At 43.2% G+C, this 19,243-nt stretch overlaps 1 protein-coding gene across 2 annotated transcripts in view; it reads left to right on the forward strand.

The window, feature by feature from the left end:
• Nucleotides 1-2,040: 2,040 nt before the first annotated feature.
• Nucleotides 2,041-19,243, forward strand: part of SLC16A10 (solute carrier family 16 member 10) — a 78,427-nt gene continuing 61,224 nt past the window's right edge. For both annotated transcript variants that reach the window (XM_074896169.1, XM_074896168.1), the window contains exon 1: nucleotides 2,041-2,644. In XM_074896169.1, coding sequence (XP_074752270.1) covers nucleotides 2,269-2,644 — 376 coding nt within the window. In that variant the 5' untranslated portion in view covers nucleotides 2,041-2,268. The remainder of the gene's footprint in view (nucleotides 2,645-19,243) is intronic.

Genomic DNA, 19,243 nt, shown 5'->3' on the forward strand with positions numbered 1-19,243 from the left:
TTTCTGCATGTTAAATTGCTTACAAAATATTCTGAGAACATTTAAGCTTATGATAGGCTTGGGGTTTTTCATAAGCACTAAACCTTGTTCCTTGGGGGGAACAGATGTGTGTTTCAATGGTTGGCCAAAAGTTCTCTCTTTGCTTTGACAATTATTATTTCATACAGCTTTATTGTGTTTTGTTATGGGCTTTTATTTTTTCCATATTCTACTGCTGCTGTATGTGCATGTGTAATGTTTTCAACTTCAACGGGCATGGGTAATAAGACAAAAGGAGTATGCAGCAAGATCAGTGTTTCTGTAAAACGCACTTTGTTATTATCATAAATGTATTTGTAAACTCTAACGAAAATAACTTATTTTAAAACAATTTGGAGCTCAATAAACGTGCAAAATTAAAAATCTGAAGGTCAATTAATTCTAAAAGCCAGGCATTCTTAAAGCTGACACCCATTCAACGCGCATTATTACACAGGCTTTCATGACATCATTATATGGTTTTCTTTCTTTAGCTACTACTTTTCATGTGGAGAGTGATTGAGTAATTTGTGCGGAAAGAGGCATGGTCTTAAGAATTTGTGCTTTATTTTGGACTAAGTTTTGTTTCCCTATGTGGCCACTGGTAGGTAGGAGGGAGAAGGTGATTCAGGGTCAGAAAAGGAGGAAGAGGCTTTAGCAGGCAGGCAGGGGAGTTGAATGGCGCAACTGATACAGCAATAGCAGCCGAGGTTCTGAGGGAAGAAAGGGGGATGGCGTGCAAATGCAAGAGGCTGCTTTGAGCCCTCCGGGTTTCACGGGGAAGCACAAAGTATCCAGATTTAATCTGCTGATTTTCTTTCAAGAAGCTCTTCTTCCTCACCAGGCCCAAACTGCTTAAGTCATAAGTAGCTGCCAAACACACGAACAGATGTGCGGTTGAGAGAACTGGTAAGCAGGATCACTGGTCAAAAAAGCTTGTCATTTAACACCTCCGACTTAAGCTTTCTCTATCCTCTCAGCTTGCTGGCTGTGGGGAGGGAAGGTCAAGTTGATGCCTCTGTGCTAGTGGGAAACATTTTATGAGATGTGCAAGTGCAGTATTTTCTCTTCCTTTGTAAAACAAAAAGACGACAGCTGGGGGGAAGCGGTTTCACCACGGTCACCCCTGGCAAAGCGCTAAGGGTGGCTCAAGGGGAGGTGGAGAGCTGTCCCGGAGAGCTGCTCCCTGAGGACGGCAGATGCCCCGAGGGCCCTGGAGCGGGGCGCCTCCGTAGCGGGGTGACAGCCCAGAGCCCGAGCCGTCCCCTCGAGAGGGAGGGTGCGCGATGGAGAGCTGCTCTCCGGGGGCCAGCGACGGCCGCGCAGGGCCGAGCGACGGCCAGGGGGGGCCGGGGCCGAAGCAACGGCTGTCAACGCCGGCGGGCGGGAGAGGCGCGGAGCGGCGCCTCTCGCTTAGCGTTTTTGGGGTTTTTTTCTTTACTTGGTGGTTGTTAACAAACCGCCGCGGAGGGAGTTTCAGACTCTTCCCTCAGTTCACGGCAGCCCAGGCCGGGCAGCCGCAGCAGGACACCGCCGGGTGTAACTGCCCTGCCTCATGGGGAACGCGCTCGGTCTGGGAGCGGGGCCAGGGGCTTGTTTACCGCTCTCCCCGCTGAGGCCGGCGAGGGCAGCGTGCGGTACCTGCGTGCGGAGATCTGGGGCGGTCGCCTCCCGCCCAGGGCGGCGGCGGCGGCCGTTAACGGCTGACTTACAGCCTCGCGCCCCCCGCCCCGAGCGGCGGCGAGCCAGCGGCCGCGGCACGAGCGCTTATCGCCGCCGCTGACACGCCGCGGCCCGGCCCGGCCCCGCCGCCCCGCCCCTGAGAGGCGGGGGGGGGGGAGAGGAGCGCGGCTTCGCCTCCCTTCCCCTGCCGCCCCCCCGCCTCCCCGCCCGCAGCCAATCGGCGCGCAGCAAAGCCCTCGTGCCGCGCTGACGCCCCCACGGGAGCCCCCCTTTTAAAATAAAGCGGCGGCGGCGGCAGCGGGTCACCCCTCGGCGCGCGGCGCGGCGGGAAGAGGGGGGGCGCGTGTGTGTGCGCGCGGCGGGCGCCCGGGCGGGCACGAGCGGGCGGCGGGGCGGCCTTGCGCTGTCACGGACGGACGGACGGACGGACGGAGCGAGCGCCGCAGGATGCCCGCAGCTCCCGCGGCGAGGGGCTGAGCCGGGCCGAGAGGTCGCCAGGAGGAGGAGGAGGAAGGCGGGAGCGGCGAGCGGGGAGGGTCTCGCGCTCGCTCCGCTGTGCGGCTGAGGATGGCGCCGGTGAGCGAGCAGCTGGCGCCGCAGGGCGCCGGCGACCCCGCTGCCGCCCCCCTGCCCGGCCCGGCGGCGGCGGAGCCGCGGCGGGAGAACGGCGGCGAGCGGCTCGCCGTCAGCGGCAGCCCGGCCGCGCCGAGCAGCGAGAGCGGGGACGGGCCCCCGGCGGCGGCGGAGGCCCCTGGGAGCGCCGGGTGCCCCGGGAGCGCGGCGGCTGAGCCCCCCGAGGGCGGCTGGGGCTGGGTGGTGATGCTGGCCGCCATGTGGTGCAACGGCGCCGTCTTCGGCATCCAGAACTCGTGCGGGGTCCTCTTCGTCTCCATGCTCGAGCTCTTCGGCGACGGCGAGGACAAGCAGCTGGCCTTCAAAACAGGTGAGGGGCGGCGGGGGAAGGGGTCGGGGGTGGCTTCCGGGCCTTCCCCGGCCCCGGGCGGAGGAGGTTCCCCCGGCCGGGAGCTCTCGCTGCCCGCGGTGCAGCCGCTCGGGCTGTCAGTGTCCGCGCCCCGCAGGGCTGTCAGGGCCGAACTGCGGCGCGGCCGGGGGGCGGCGGCGGCCGCTGCCCGTCCCGCCTCGCTGTCCGGCAGGTAGCGAGACCCCTCGGGGCGGGCGGGCCGGGCAGGAGCTTGCCCCGCCGCAGGCACGTGGGGCTGGGCTGAGGGACTCGGAAATGGCTCGTTTCATCGAGGCGAAGAGAAGCTCCTCTCATCTCCCTGCGAGGGTTTGGGCTCACAGCCGTGTCTCGGAGGTAGGGCTAGGGGCCGCATGTTCCTGGGACGTCGGGGGAGAAGCTGCCCGGAGAGGAAGGAGCAGGTGTCCTTCCACAGTAGGCATCTCTCATCGTGCATTATGGGAAAAATGCATCCTCTTGGTCCCAGAAAGTTTCATTCCCCCGTCCCCGTTGACCTAATGATTAGTCTAAATGATTAAATAACAGTGGGGTATGGCAGCACTTAAAATATGTCAAGGATAGGCTTAACAGTTGCCAAACCAGCATTTCGATGTGCAGATTTACTGCTGTAACTTTACTGGTGAGTTTTGGGATATTGTTAATTATGTTTACTAAACTCGTAAGACATAACTACTATTGCAGTCAAATCTCCACACTGCCATTACTAATAGAAAACATTCTAGACATATAAGTATCAGTTAATTCGAAGGTGAGCATATGTTCTATTTTTTTAATGCAAGTTCTCTTTTCAAAGTGTCTTGTGCTTCAACTTAAGCACTTCGAGTTCAGGAAAGGCAACGTTTTGCTCTCACAATAATAACGAATTGATATTTATAATAAATTATAAAGTTGGCTCATTTAGAAGGTAGCTTCTATATTAAAATGAAATATTAAAAAACCCTTTGCAGAAGGGGAAAGCACATCCAGAAGTAGGTGCCTGGGCTCTTTAGCCTGGACAGAAGAAGAATGGGGCTGCTCGGTGGAGGTGCTGTGAACATTTGCATACTGACCTGGGAGCCTCTGGCCAGTCAGAAATGCAGGAACACATAGGTGGTTGATACTGTCCATTCATGGTACAGAGGTGTAATTGATTTTTCTGAGGATCTCGTTCTTTAGTAACGATCTCTCAAAATAGTTGTCCTGTAATTAAAAAAATGTGACTTTCAGGTAATGGTGCAGTAGTCAAAATGATCAACAAGAGGAGGATTGAAATGGTCTCTTGCCTTCCAGAAGAGTAATTGCACCACTGGTCTTTAAGTGAGGTGAGATTACGAGTGTGCTCCACCCATGTTTTTGAAAATTTGCCCAAATGCAGAAAAAAAAGTGGGGGGAGAAAATGGACTGTGGCTTTATAGCCTAGTTGTTTTGCATCCTGCTTAGAAGAGGAGGAAGAATTCAGTCCTGGATGCAGCCAGCACCTCCTGCATCACTTCTTTTTTTATTTTATTAAAAAAAAACCGGCTACAGCTGCATTTTGTTTTGCTGTCAGATGGTTTGGGTAATGCAGAAGACACTCATACTGCTATTTTAAATCCACATGGGTTTAAGTTAGGGGAAACAGCATGAGACAGCTGCCTTGGCTAGGTGACTTGTGTGTGTGTGGAAGAAGAGGACTGTGAATACAAAAGTGCCTCCAGTAAACAGCAGAATAGCAGATAGAAAGTGTCCTTTTAATATCTGAAAGTACCATAATGAGTCTGGGCACCATAGGGGCTAAGCAACTGCTGTCAGACAGGACTTCTTATTCCTTAATGTTGAACTTCATTGCCTAGAAACTGTTTCTCTGTTATTTTTTTATCTTGTGGAAAATAGGACCAAGAGTGAACTGAACTAAACCTATTCCGAGACAATATTTAGCTTGCCATGAAGGGGAGCTACACTCAAGTGCAATTTGCGATTTCTGACATATCTCTTATTGAACACTGATGGATTAGCTGGCATGCTGTAGGAAGAAAAAGGATGATAGTGCGATAAAGTCAGTAGGATTTTAGTGTTGGAGAAAACCCTAGCCTGATCATTCCCATGGTATTGGTTATAGTACTTAATCTAGTTAGTCTCTTGTGTTTGGACTGATTGTGACTCAAAACTGGCAGTGGAAACTGAACTTACGAGTCAGTTTGAAAACTGGGATTTGTAATGAAAGTTTTCTTGCTTTGGAATACAAAATATTCTAATCTTTATGGAAAAGAAAAGATTTCTTGAAAATCGGAAATGCTGATTTCTGAGATATGAATATTCTAGCTAATCTGTGTCTGGAATCCTGCAGTTGATCCAGAGTATCACAGAAATTAACTCAACTACAGGATTACTTAGCTTTTGCCAGAAGCATATGTGTTGCTAGAGGTTTCTGTGTGCCTGCTTTTTTGGGACCAACCAGTAGTTGTCTCTTGCCTTGGTGTTTTTGTAAAAAAAAAAAAAATAAAGTAGCGTGTACTGTAGGTTTTTTTTGTTATCTCTTAATAGATGGATGGATGTCTATCTGTGTAAGACAAAATGGGAAGGCAATAAGTAATCATAGTACATGCTGGTTTTGTTATTTTTAGTAGCTGGATGGATATTTATCAGTAGGAAAGGCACAATGGGAGGAGGCAGAAGGCAGGGCTGTGTAGCCAAGAAGTGACTGCCTAGCAGATAAGAGGTGGAAGGAATCAAAAGCACAGGCAAGGCAGCAAAGCTCTCTCCAGAATGCAGCATCAGCGCTGGACAAATGAGTAACAGTAGTTAACATGGTTGCAGGATTTAGGAGTGTTAACAGCAAGGAATTAAATGGAAGAGCTTGAGCTGTGGGTTAGAGGGTTCAAGGGGTTTCTAACTATAATTCATATTTTTAAAGAAAAATTTTGAACGTAACTATTATACAATGTTTTGGTATTCATATTAGTAAAAAGCTTGTTTCTTTGCTGATATATTGCACTATATAAGCATTTCCATTGTTTCTTTGCATAGCTAGTTTTTTGTTCAAAAGCTAATTGGTGCACAACTACAGAAGAGGAAAAGCCCTCATTGTAAGTATAAAACTTCTAGAAAGATGTGCCTGAAGACTCAGTAAACTACTCTGTTCATTGTTTATAGCTCATTGTGTTTGAGGAACAAGTTGGGTGGGAAAACACAGTGGCAATGAATTACAGGAGGCTCTTAGCCTTTGGAAATGGGGCAGACCTAGTAGGCCTCAAGTTCAAACTCAGTTGTAGTCTGATGGCCCTTCAAGGGAAAGGATCAGGCCCTGGGGACAGTCTAGGCTCTGTCAGGAAGAGAAGAGCATTTGATTGCTCTTGCTTTTGTCCCAGCAGGCTGAGCCAGCCCCCCTGTTGTCTTGGTTAGAGATCTGGCGTGCGAGCCCCATCTAGTCCTGTGTTGTGCTCTCTGATAGCTGCCTCTGCTATATAGGTTTTTGTGTGTGTATATACACATACTGTTTTCAAAGGGCAAATACGAAGATACTAGTAGCAACAGAGATAAAAATACAGGGTTTTACTTAAAAGATAGATAAAAATACTGGTTCTACTTGTTTAATTATTCCTTGTTGTATGATTTACAATGCTGGTTCTGTAACTCCACTGGACTATTCTCTGTATGTTTGTTCATCTTCACTTGTACAATAGCCTTGCACAGGGAGTATATACTATTACTACTGTTATGAATACTCATGTTTGCTTTGTGTTAGCAAGTGTTATTAGAAGACCATGCATCAGCTGGCCTCAGCTATTTATCCATGTGCTTTTATATACCTGCCTTGGTTTTGCTTTGTAAGGTGCAGCCTTTGGTGATGTGTCTGGATATCAGAAGAATTGATAGCTCATTGCTCTGGCTTAACACTGTCAGCACCACTGGGACTCTTGGAGCTGGATTGCTGTAGGTCCAGTAGCGCAGGGAGGAGAACTCTGCCTTTGCTGTCATATCCAGGCCATAACTCGGATACTGTGAAAATAAGGTGGAATGACTACAAAGATCTACAAGTGTTGAGAAAAAGTGAACCACTATCATAAATGGTAACTTAATTTTGCTGAGCAAGGCTGGCTTTTTAATGGGACAGTTTGAAGCTGAAGTTTTTCCCTTACTCTTTCCTTGAATCTTTGCTAATTCCCTGACCTTTGCTTCTGAGACAGAAACACCATTAGAACTTTTGTTATAATTCAAGACCTTGTTCTGTAACTGTCCTTTAGAACCACATGTTCATCTCTAGTGCTATGGGATGTGGTTTCCAGTAAACTGGGAAGCTTGGCAAGCTGGAACTGTGTCACGTGGCTTATGAGAGAGCAGTTGACTTTTTCTCTTTTTTTTTAAGAAAAAATAAATCAAATTTGGAACATGAGAGTTATCAGAGCACACAAGTGTAATTTGTGTGAAGTACAGGAAAGCATGCTACTATGTAACAGCTTGGTCAATAAGGATTAAGTTACAATGAAGGAGATAGTTCCACAAAAACTGATGGATGTCAGTGCTGATGTAGTCTCTGCCTTCCTTCCCATGTTTTTGTGGCCACTGAAACCAGTGCAGGGGACCAGCAGCAGGAGCAGATTGGCTGAAAACTAACCTGATGTAAAAGTAGTGAATAATTTTATTCAACTGCAGTCTTATTTTTGTATTCTTTTGACGTGGCTTTGTGAATATAAATATGTATGTAAATGAAGACTCTGTAGTAGTTGAGATTGTGACTAGGTCAAACTGGAAAGTTGAAGGTAATTTCTTTAGCATGCTCACTTTCTTTAGGACAGAGTAGTTAATACCACTACTGTTTATGCATACACATATGCACATATCTCTTTATGCCTCCACTCTGGATAATTTCATTTGTACTCTTGATAACTAGGTTGCAGACTGATTAGCCTTATTCCTGCTAGTTAGGTTGTCTTTTTGTGGTTTTCCTCTTGGAGTTCACATTGGTTAACTCTCTTGCTGTTCCAGCTGCAAATTAACTTGCAACAAGTTGCATAGTTAGGAAGAACAACCTTTGTAATGTGTCTGAAAGCTAGTTACCAGAGTCTTTTTGTGGGCTTCTTTAGAGGCAGAACTTTAATTTCACAGGGATCAAACATCCCTGTAAAGATGACTGGCTGTTGCCATCGCTCTGCATTAAATGCACACACCTCATTTGCGTGCTGCCTTTCAGACAAGACTGTATCCTCCAAAATCTCTTTGAACCAAACTCACTTAAATACTAAGTGTTTACTATACTTTATTCATGAGGTGAAAAGTTGGATGAAAGCAAAATGCTATTGAATGTCCTGCAGGGTAATTTGCTGTAAGTGTAACCTTATCAGTAAAGATGAAGTTCCCTTAAAGCTATTACATTGTTACAACACTAAAAAGCTAGTTAGTGCCTACCTGTAGCTGTGCTAATCTAGTTATGTGCATCAAAGTAATGACAGAGTTCTTAAGCATTAGGTTAAAATAGTTTAAAACATCTTTAAAAAAAATAGGTGAAAGTGTTAGTATGAATCTTTATTTTTGGCTTATTTTTTATTCATAAGAGAAATGCCTTGTTTGGTTCTTAAGAAAGGGCTAAAACTGTTTTCCAGTCTCATCCTTAAATGGCAGTTTCTAAAAGGTATATGTAAAGTCTTTTTATTGAATGCTCTCATTTCTAATCTAAATAAGCAGCAGTATCATGTGGTTAGACTGTTCTGCAGATGAATAAGACTCAAACTTGGTTTGTTTTTTCAGGTAGCAGAAGAAACTTTTGTCCTTCATTTTGAAGATGCTTTGTCTAGATGGCTTGCTGGTCTGTCACCTGCCATTTTGCTTCCGAAGTGGCTTAGGACTGGTGTGTGTGTATATATTTATTTTCAAGCATGTGTCTCCTTATGTTTTTTCCTTGAATAAATCTTTCAAGTTTTATTTCATGTGGAACACTTTTTGTGCTCTCAGTTAATGTTACATCTGTGTCATTGTCTCTAATGTTTCCATAACCTTCTGTAATATGGAGAAGAAAGGTACTGTGTGTCACAATCCAAATGAGTCTGTTTTTTATGGCATGACATGATGTACTATGATGACATTGTGCTCTCTAGTTTGCATTATTTACATAACCTAATGTTTTTCTTGATGCTTTTTATTAATACCTGCATTCAGTGAAGCTTAGTTGACTTTGAAGTCTTCCAGTATGCATTCCTCCTCATTCTTCAACTTTTGTTTTGTTTAACTGGTTCCCATGTGTTCTTACTCATCCATTTTGGCTACCATTCAGTGAGGCTCCTCAAATCCCTTCCTGATTTTTGAGTTGGCCTAAATAACTGCTGTGCAAAGAGGAAGTTAGAAAAATGTATATGTTTATTAACCCTCTTCTTAGATTTAGCAAGATGTACCAGTGCTTAACACTGTTTAGTGCATCTGTGAGGATGATTTAATCTTTTAACTTGGTCTGCTTTGCCTCCAGGCACGTTAAGTTTCCTGATAATATTGTCTCTTTCCTCATGACTTGATTTCTTTAGCCTCTTGAGAGGTGCGTTAAAGGCCAACTTGAAGTTTAAATGTTATCGGTCAATTTTTCCTTTTATTCAGTTACTGGTTTTGCATGAAGAAATGTAGTAGACTGTTCTCAAACTGTTAGTGTAATTTGTCTGTTTACTCTTTAGCCAGTTTGAGTTAATTGAGTAATTACAGATAATAAAATAGTTAAGATTGGATCCTCTCTGCTTGGAGCAACATCTACTAGAGCAGGCTGCTGAGAACCTTGCCCAGTTGGGTTTTGACCATCTCCAAGGATGGGAACTCCATGGCCTCTGCATGTAACCTGTGCCAGTGCTTGGTCACCCTCACAGTAAAAAAAGTTTTCTTACATTTAAATAGAATTTTCTGTATTTCAATTTGGGCTCTTGTCAGAAGGCAAACTGAGAAGAGTTTGGCTCTTTTTTTTTTCTCTCCTGAGGCATTTATGCACACTTATAAGATTTCTGCTCCCCTGCCCTCCTCTCCTCTCTTTCACTGCCTTTTATTGAGCCTAACTAACCCCACCTCTCAGCCTCTCATCATATGTCAGGTGCTCCAATTCCTTGATGATCTTTGCAGCCCTGTGCTGGGTTCACAGTCATAAGCAGACTACCTGCCCCTTCAGCACAGCTGGAGGTTCAGACTATTGAAGCTTCAGGGTCTCAGAGAACATGAAGTCAATCTCTTTCCTGTCACCTCCAATGCTGTGCAATGTGCTGACCTCTTCCCACACTTCCTCCACTGGGCAACACCCATACTCCACCAGCACACTCTTCCTGCAAGCAAGTAGTCTGGCTGCCTCCATGAGAGGCCCCAAACCAGCTCAGATGCATCCTCCCTCGGGAGCACAGTCTGGTCAGCACCTGTGCTGGGACAGGGACAGTTGCTCCACTGGTTGCTGGGGTCTGTGCCCCTGTGGCACTGCCACTGCTGAGCAAGTGTTTGCTGCTCTGAGAAGACCTGCTAGCCCTCTTTGGAACGCCCTGCTGTTGGCTAGCTGCTGCGCAAAGCTGTGGTGTCTGGCAGCTACCCCTGTGCTGTCGAGGCTGTACTCTAGGCCAGCACCTTTCATAATGTGAGGGTTTAACAGTCCTATGACATGTAGTATTTAAGGCTTTCTAAATTTTATATAGATACTGTTTACTATTTGAAGAGCCACATGCAGATAATCTTCATTGAGGAATTGAGTGGCAGTTCAGGTTTAGCAGTAGAATTGTCATGCTCCTGGAAACTATCCTATTCTGTATTTCAATTCCTCATTTCTCAATTTATATATTAGTTTATTAATAGTTATAAAATAAGGATATAAGTAAGGCCTTTGACACTGTTTCCCACAGCATTCTGCTGGCAAAACTGGCTGCTCACAGGTTGGATGAGTGCATGCTTTGCTGGGTAAAAAACTGTCTGGATGCCCGGGCCCAAAGAGTTGTGGTGAATGGAGTTAAATCCAGCTGGCAGCCGGTCACGAGTGGTGTCCCCCAGGGCTTGGTTTTGGGGCCACTCCTGCTTAACATCTTTATTGATGATCTAGACAAGGGGATCGAGTGCACCCTCAGTCAGTTTGCAGATGACACCCAGCCGGGTGGGAGTGTTGATCTGCTCGAGGGCAGGGAGGCTCTGCAGAGAGACCTGGACAGGCTGGAGCCATGGGCTGAGGCCAACTGGAGGAGTTTCAATAAGGCCAAATGCCGGGGGCTGCCCTTGGGCCACAACAACCCTCAGCAGCGCTACAGGCTTGGGGAGGAGTGGCTGGAGAGCTGCCAGTCAGAGAGGGACCTGGGGGTGTTGACTGACAGCCGGCTGAACAGGAGCCAGCAGTGTGCCCAGGTGGCCAAGAAGGCCAATGGCATCCTGGCTTGTGTCAGCAATAGCGTGGCCAGCAGGGACAGGGAAGGGATCTGACCCCTGTACTCGGCACTGGTGAGGCCGCCCCTCGATTCCTGTGTTCAGTTTTGGGCCCCTCACTACAAAAAGGACATTGAATGACTCGGGGGTGTCCAGAGAAGGGCAACGAAGCTGGTGCAGGGTCTGGAGCACAGGTTGTACGAGGAGCGGCTGAGGGAACTGGGGGTGTTTAGTCTGGAGAAGAGGAGGCTGAGGGGAGACCTCATCGCCCTCTACAGATACCTGAAAGGAGGGTGCAGAGAGCTGGGGATGAGTCTCTTTAACCAAGTAATAAGCGATAGGACCAGAGGTAATGGCCTCAAGTTGGGCCAGGGAAGGTTTAGACTGGATATTAGGAAGCATTTCATTACAGAACGGGTTGTTAGGCGTTGGAATGGGCTGCCCAGGGCAGTGGTGGAGTCCCCATCCCTGGAGGTATTTAAGAGTCAGGTCGACATAGCGCTGAGGGATATGGTGTAGTTGGGAACTGTCAGTGTTAGGTAAGTGGTTGGACTAGATGATCTTCAAAGTCTTTTCCAACCTAGATGATTCTGTGAATATTTGGGAATTGATATTTGATCAGTCACATGAAAGCATCTTTAGTTTGCTAAATGTTAAGAAAATTTTGTAACTAACTAGATATTTTCTAGACTTCTATTTTAAAACAAAATGTGTGTTAAAGATCTTCAGTTTTCAGAAATACCTATATAAATCTTAGTTTGGGCTTTTAAGATAATTTTTTCCTAATCTTTATCTAATGTAACATCATTATAAGCAAGAGAAGGGTTTGTTGGTCTGAATTATGAATGAAAACTTTTTAAAGAATCCTATACCTCAGAGATCATGCTTTGAGATGAGAAGGATATTCATAGAATTCTAATTTACATTGCTGTGTGTTGCTAAGGAAAAAAAAGGATTTTCAATAAATGTCGGTCTATAATGCTTAGCAAGTAATTGCCCAATTCAGAATTGCTTCTGCTCTATGAACTACAAGGAAGGTAGTGTACTGATTACTTGGATCCAGGCTAATGCAACACTGATAATAAACTGCTTTATTTTAGATACTCACTGTCACAGAAGGAATAGTAAATGTTCTTTCATACATATTCACAAATTTTTTTAATCTTTTGTGAACACTGTTAATGCAACTTTAGACTGCTGTAGTTTAACATTCAGCAAATATGTACAAAGAGTATAATTCTATGAGAAAACATTCCCTTGTGATCTTATACTATCTGTTTTACTTCCAGGAATCTAGTTTATTACATTAATAGCAGCTCTGTTTTATATCTTGCTGTTAATTTTCATGGGAACTGGATAGGAATGACTTGTTCGAAGTTAGAGCAGGAGTCCTTTAAGGATGGGACCAATTTAAAAATCATCAGTGTTGGCTCCCACACAGAGGAAGTGTTTACTGGCATGTTTAGCCCAGCCTCTTGCTGTTATCACCAGCGTGTCTATAATCCCATGGAACCGGTCTCCCTTAGATGGTGGGGTTGTACTTGGACTGCAAGTTGAAAAGCAACTTTCTTGTTGCCTTTTTGATGTAATAAGCAGAAGCTGTGAATTCTTAGGCTGTCTTCTGCAGTGTGCTTTGTTCGGTAGAGCTGTACTTCATGTATATGTTCATAGTACCTCAGAATAGCTTTTTCTTTTGTAGTTTTAAGGAACCTATATATGAGGAATAAGTACTTTCAAACATGCTAGTTATTTATTTAATTCCCTTAGTCTCTCACTGTTGTCCTCATGGAAATTACTTGTAGAATGGGCAGTAAGGATTGTCTTCTTGGCTCATGGTCTGGGTTTTAGCCATTTGTTCAAGGTTTTTCAATAATAAAGTTCCAGATAGAAAATGCATTGCTTAAGTACCCCCAAAATCTTTTTAGTTTATTTTAAATAAGTATGTTGATACCACAGTTGACAGATTTAAAAAATATTTTATAACAATATTATCAATGTTGTAACTGAGCAAGGGTAAAACACTATGATAGAATGTCTGAAATAAACTGTGATCTTTAAGCTTGCTGCTTCTGCATTCTAGAAGGAATGAACAGACCTTTCTCTTGGAACAAAACACAGCTTGGATAGCTACAAGTTCATTCCATGATGACCAGGAACAGTATTCTTGTGTACAAGGTAGGAAAGCTGCTCTTTTTTTAAAAAAACCCTCCCACTTCTTAACTACAACACCAAAAAGGGATTCTTCTAATTAGAGAAGTCCTAGTTTGAGCTCTTACTGTATTGCATTGAATGCTTAAGAGTCAAAGAATTTGAGAAGAGAATGTTAGTATTAATCAAAAAGTGCTCTTTGGTGAATGTTGAGATGGGCTGTATCTTTGGAGGCTTTTGTCTGTGCCATCTCTGGTACTGGCACTCTAGAATCCCCTGTTTTCCTTGGACTGACTATTGTGATGGTCTTGTTTATTTTCTATACTTAGGCATGTACTATCCAGATGTCTCTTAAGGAGCTGCTTAGTTTGCCCCGGACTAGAGTCTGGATGGCAGCTGTGCAGTATATGGAATGAACAGATGAACAACAAGGACATTGTTGTAAAACAGAAAGCAGTTTGGTTTGCCCAAGGAAGCCTGTATCTCCTATCAAAAGAATTGGAAGTACTGAGTGTTCTTGGGCCATACAGCCAGGGTTTACTTGGACAGTAACCTGATCCTGTGCTATAATTAAACATGCTGGAGAACATGCTGGGATTGGAATAATCTCAATGGGTTACACAGGTGAGACTGAAAGCCTACTTACTGTCAGTTTGCTCCATGTTTAGTGCATACTCTGTAGTAGTTTCAAAGTGGTTTGAACTGGTTGATGACATAAGTTGCTATATAATACTAATTTTTTTTGAGAGGAAAGAAGGTGTGGTAATGGTGCTTTACCTAAAGATGCTATTAACCTTAAAGCAAATGAGATGGAGAACCTGAACTATGGTGCATATTTTGGACATGTGTCAGTAGTATGTATTATGGTTCAGAGTAACTGCCTTCTCAGAAAGTCAGTGTAGTGTTACTAGATAATATTTTTTCAATTCTCGAGTGTACGATTTATCTGACTCTTGCGTTCTCCTTCAATTCATTTCTGAAAATACTGCCTGTGGCCCTTTGAGTTAATTGGTTGAAGTTGCACATGTGTGACAAAACTGAAGGTAAAGAAAGCCTTTATGGTTTTGGCACATAAAAGTGAATTTGAAATTGCCCTTTGTTCTTTTATACCTTTAAGTCATTTCCTACCTTTTGAAGTATTTATGTAGCTTAGGCTCTTCAAAACCCAACATTGCATTCCAAACTTGAAAGAAATTAGTCTCAACTTATAATTTCTGACACTGCTGGGTGTGGGCAGTGATCTAGAAAATTAAATCAACACTAGGAAGTTTCCTGGAAGCTTAAAATGTGCAAGCCTGAGATGTATTTTCTAATCCTATCAGAGTAACCCCATTTTTTACAAACAGAACCATGGAGCATTAATAGCTTTTTACACCTCTGTACATACCAAAGTCTTTTGTTCATAGTGCAGCAGTTTAATGAACTTATAGTTTCATGCAGTGAAATCATTGACCCTTGAAAGTGTGTGTGTGGGGGGGACAAGGACAGAATTGGGTAGCTTATGGGGAAGGCCAGAGTAGAACTGCACAAAATTGATATGGGCAACACTCGTCTTTGTATGCAGTCAGAAATTTAGTCAGCACAACCTAACTCTGGTGTTCTGGATTTTTATTGCTTTTCCTAATATTAGGCAAAGAAAATAGTATATTGCATGCAATTCATGCTACCTCATGTTACAGTATTAATCTTTTGTGTGCGTGGTATAATACATTTCATTTAGTATTAATGTAATGTGATACAGGTTCAGTCTCTACATCAAGGTCTGTGACAAAACAACTGTATACTGTATTAATATACTTTTTAGCTGAGCATGTATTATTTCAGCAACTGGTCAAAATATTTAAAAATATTTTGTAAATAATTTAACTATTTAGGATAATTGTATTGGGAAAATACAGGTAGGGAGTGGCAGATACCCTACAAACTACTCTGCTGCTTGTTCTTTGGGATACTGTCATGACTGCCTCTGAGCAACTGAGATTTCCTTCCTGTTTTATGAGGTATCCCACCTACCAGTCTTATAGATGCATATTTTTCTGGTCAGGGTAGGTCAGTGTGGTGCTAAAACCAGTAAATTTAAAAGCCAGTTGAAACATTGTATTGTGTCTTTAAGACTGCCTAGAACTGGGCCTATGTGGTTGTTCTGGAGTTTCAAACAAAAAGGATGTAGAAGTCTTAATGTGATACCATTCCTGTAGGTTTCAAAATAAGGATCAGAATGAAAAGGATACAAACTTAATTTCAAGATGAAGATTTGATGCAAGTTTTATATTGCCTTCTGAGGGGGATACATACATCTCTGCATTTCTCACAGCTTTTTGCTTATAAGCAGCGTGGATTCTGTGGAAACTTCGGGTGCTAGTTCTTTGGAATAGTAACACGGCCTGAGAGATTGCTGGCCAGTATTTACTGTGCAGAATATGTTGGTATTACAAACAGAATTCTTCAAATGGGAAAGCTCTCATTGTTTTATCAAGATATTGCTTTAAAAAAAAATAGAGCACTGCTTTTCTTGAGCTTTTACAGAGCTCTGTGGAGCGCTGCACGAACTGTTCTGTAATTCTTCTTCAGCATGTCTATTTCTGTTTTTCCGGAAGACAACAATTTCTGTGACTGAGATAACACAGCTTGGTCATAATGGCCTAAAACCTGGTCACTGCTTTTCTCTGTGTAAAACTAAAATCTGAAATAGAGGAGGCTCAATGGACTTAACAGATAATTAAGAGTGGTGGTCATATTTAGCCTGAAATGGCTAGTAACAGTAATGTGGATAAGATGACTGGTTTGTGGCTAGTTTTTCTCTGGCTGGTGTGATTGTAGCTGATTAGTAGATTTATTGGATCTTCTCAGAAATTCAGTCATGCTTTTTTTCCTTTTAAGACTTTAAATGCTAGATTTTGTCCACACAGTTTTAAGCACTGTTTCCTGTGTTATAAACCAGGGATGATTCCGATAAAGTATATATCAATATACTTAAGAATCAATCCTGATAATATTTCCCATTGTGGAGCTTAAGAGGCATCTTTGACTTTTGCTCTGCATTTTGCTTAATAGATAAATAACATGTTGTTAATTTTATGCATGCATGACCTATATGACATAAGCCCATAAACCCTTCAACTAGAGAAGGGGGAGAGGTTGCCCTCTAACCACCACTGTAACTTGTATATACCTTATCTGTTTCTTACCAAGCTATAGACCCTCGCTGCCTACTCTTTATTTCTAGCAAAGGCAGTGCTTCTGCTCTAGAATGAAGGGCTTTCCATCAGTTTGTAAGCTCTACCTTTTCTTAACTTTAAATTTCCTTTCAAAAGAATCATAACAGCTATAAACTGTTCTTTTCTCAGGTTCCCCATGCTGTTACCATCAGAACTACCCCTTATCTTTGTTGCAAAACTGAGAGCTTGGGAGTGTGATCAATTAATTTTAAGGTAATCTTGCCACTAAGCCTGAAACCGCATAATTAATAAAATTCTTCATTTTCTTCAGTAAGTGCCTGTAGTGGCCAGCCTCTTAGTGAAATATTGAGTGTAGCAACAACATTGAGGAACGGGATTAAGGGTTTGTGACTGGGGGAGTGCATGGATGTTTAGTGAGAATTTAAGAGGTAGTTAGAGAATGGCTAAGCAGTGTTTACAGAGATGGTTGAAATGAGCAGAGTTTGGGACTAGTGTAAATGCAGAGGAAGGAAGGAGCCTCCACCAATTGTTAGGGCTGGTGAAGATATCAAAGGTAAAATAAATTTGTTTATTTTAAAGGTGTCTTGTTAAGCCACACTCCAGTGAGAATGCTGTATCCATACAGACTTATTTACGTGATTACATAAGCTCTTACCTTCCAAACTGACTTGTACTGCTTCTGATTAGTTATGCTTTGCTGTTGGCATTGTCATTTGTTTTAGCAGTTACTTTTTGTCTCAAGCTACTCCATTTTTTTTATGAAGTCACTTCATAATTGTAAAGCCTTTTTCTGTGTGCAGTTGATTTAGCTTAGATAGGCACGGGTTCTTTGAAATTCTGTAAGTAATGAATTTCAGTTTAGTAAGAGAAGGGTATCACAAATGTCATAGAAAACAGTACCATAGGATTTTTAGAGCTTGTCTGTTCATATGCTTATCTCCAGTTAAAGGAGTATCAGTTTGAAGTATTCTAGTTGCATTTTTGCCCTCAGTTATTTCTGGCATGTGCTAAAATCATAAATAGGTAAACTATATATAGTTGTTCCCTTCCTTGCCTTTCTGTTTTTATCTGGGTCACTATGGGACTGTTCAAGCAAATGTGATGGTCAGAGTGTTTTGTTGTGTTCTGAAAGGCATATGTACTGAGGTGAAATGCAGCCTTCCTAAATGACACTGGTGCCAATCATTCAGTGATATTTGGTGTCACACTGGATCAGTACTGTGTGTTTTGCTTTTCTTGGTGTTTTAATTTTGCTTTGCTCTGTCTGTTTTGCTGCACTGAAATGTTGGGTGACAGAGGTGTTTTCAGCCAGTGATGCAAAATATGCAAGAGTGATGTTACACCAGGAGAGAACTGGCAAGGTAGGGGATTCAACTTGCAGATAATAGTAGATGGAGATCTAGTCAGTACACTCAGTGGAGTCTGGAGAGTTACTCAGCTGGCCAGATGCAGTCTTCAACTTTAGGGTGGAGTGAAGCTCTGCAGTTTACCCTAGCTGTGCTGACTAGATCCCCACTGACTCTAGTGGGAGTTTTGACTCCTCACTCAGCTACACTTGGGTGCATTAACACAGTTGAATGTCCTGTATTGACCATGAGCATTGTGGTTTTATTGGTGGGCACAACAAAAAACACTGTTACACACTTGTGAGTATGTGCTGTCTTTGCTCTGACTAACAGTATCCATGCTCCCGACATGTACACTAGTACCTGCTGGTTAGACATCACATTTACAAATCCAGTTAGTTGGATCTTCAGGGGTTTTATTGCCAGTTACCTTTGCTTTTGAAGGTTTATCAGAACCTGATAAGATTGGTACAGAAAACAATGCCCCATAGAACTGCTTGATGCTTTGATGTTGTAGTTACTAATTTAGCTGTATTTACTGAACTGTCTTCTATGTGATGTTGTATGAGCTTCAACCTCTAATTGCTCTAGATTTTAGTTCATGTGCATATGGAAAACAGGCTAATGCAGAGTTTGCAGCCAATGCTTTTGTATGACTTTGTTCCTCAGAAGTAAAGATAAATTCTTCTTGTAGTTGGAATGTTCTAAATTAATTTATTTAGCTCCGAACAGTTAGACTATATTTGTAGGTGCTCCATTATTTTCAACCATTTCCAAATAGGAGGCAGTTTTAAGCAGCTTTTCCAGCTATGATTGTGGTCAGGGTTTTCTTGATGTGTGAAGTTAAGCTACACAGAAGAAGAAAATCAATGTGAATACATCCAGAAAGTTGAAGTAGCTTACCAGCCAACATTGGTAGACTTCTAAAGCATATTCTCAGAGGGAAGATATAGCTGCTCAGTATGATTTTTTAAAAAAATTTTTTCTTCTCTGTAACCTTTCTGTTTCCAGTTTTGATTTTGGCAGGATTAGAGCCCCTGGCATACATAGAGGCCAGACAGTGCCAGTCAGTTATGTCCTGTGTCTGGGAGAGGGAATTCATGCCGAGCCCCACACTTGGTAGGAGCTGGAAACTGAAAATTCCTTCCTCTCTGAAACAGTGCTTTGCTTCTCTGAAAGTTGTCATCGCAGGGCATAATGTTTTGCCAAAGTATTTTGGAGATGCCAGCTGGTACCTGCCAGTCAACTGTTTTTTTAATCTTAAAGTGTTGGCTGGGCTAATACGCAATTTGAGACTTTTGGTCATGTGTTAATTATATCTCACGAAGATGACCAAATGCTGGTAAATTTGGAGGGTTTTTAGGAGGAAATTGTGTAATAAGTAAATTAGCTGACTAGGATTTATCTGGGTATAAACAAATAGAAGTGGAAGCATTTTGGTAGTGTTTTCTTATTCTAAGGATAATACTGAAGTAAACATTGTAGCAAATAAAACTTGAAAGTATTCAGCTATAACATAGAATTTGTAGGTACTTTTGGGTTATGTTGGCATTACAGGTTAGATGGAACAATAATTG

This window comes from Athene noctua, chromosome 1, assembly GCF_965140245.1.
Source record: "Athene noctua chromosome 1, bAthNoc1.hap1.1, whole genome shotgun sequence".
Lineage (NCBI taxonomy): Eukaryota > Metazoa > Chordata > Aves > Strigiformes > Strigidae > Athene > Athene noctua.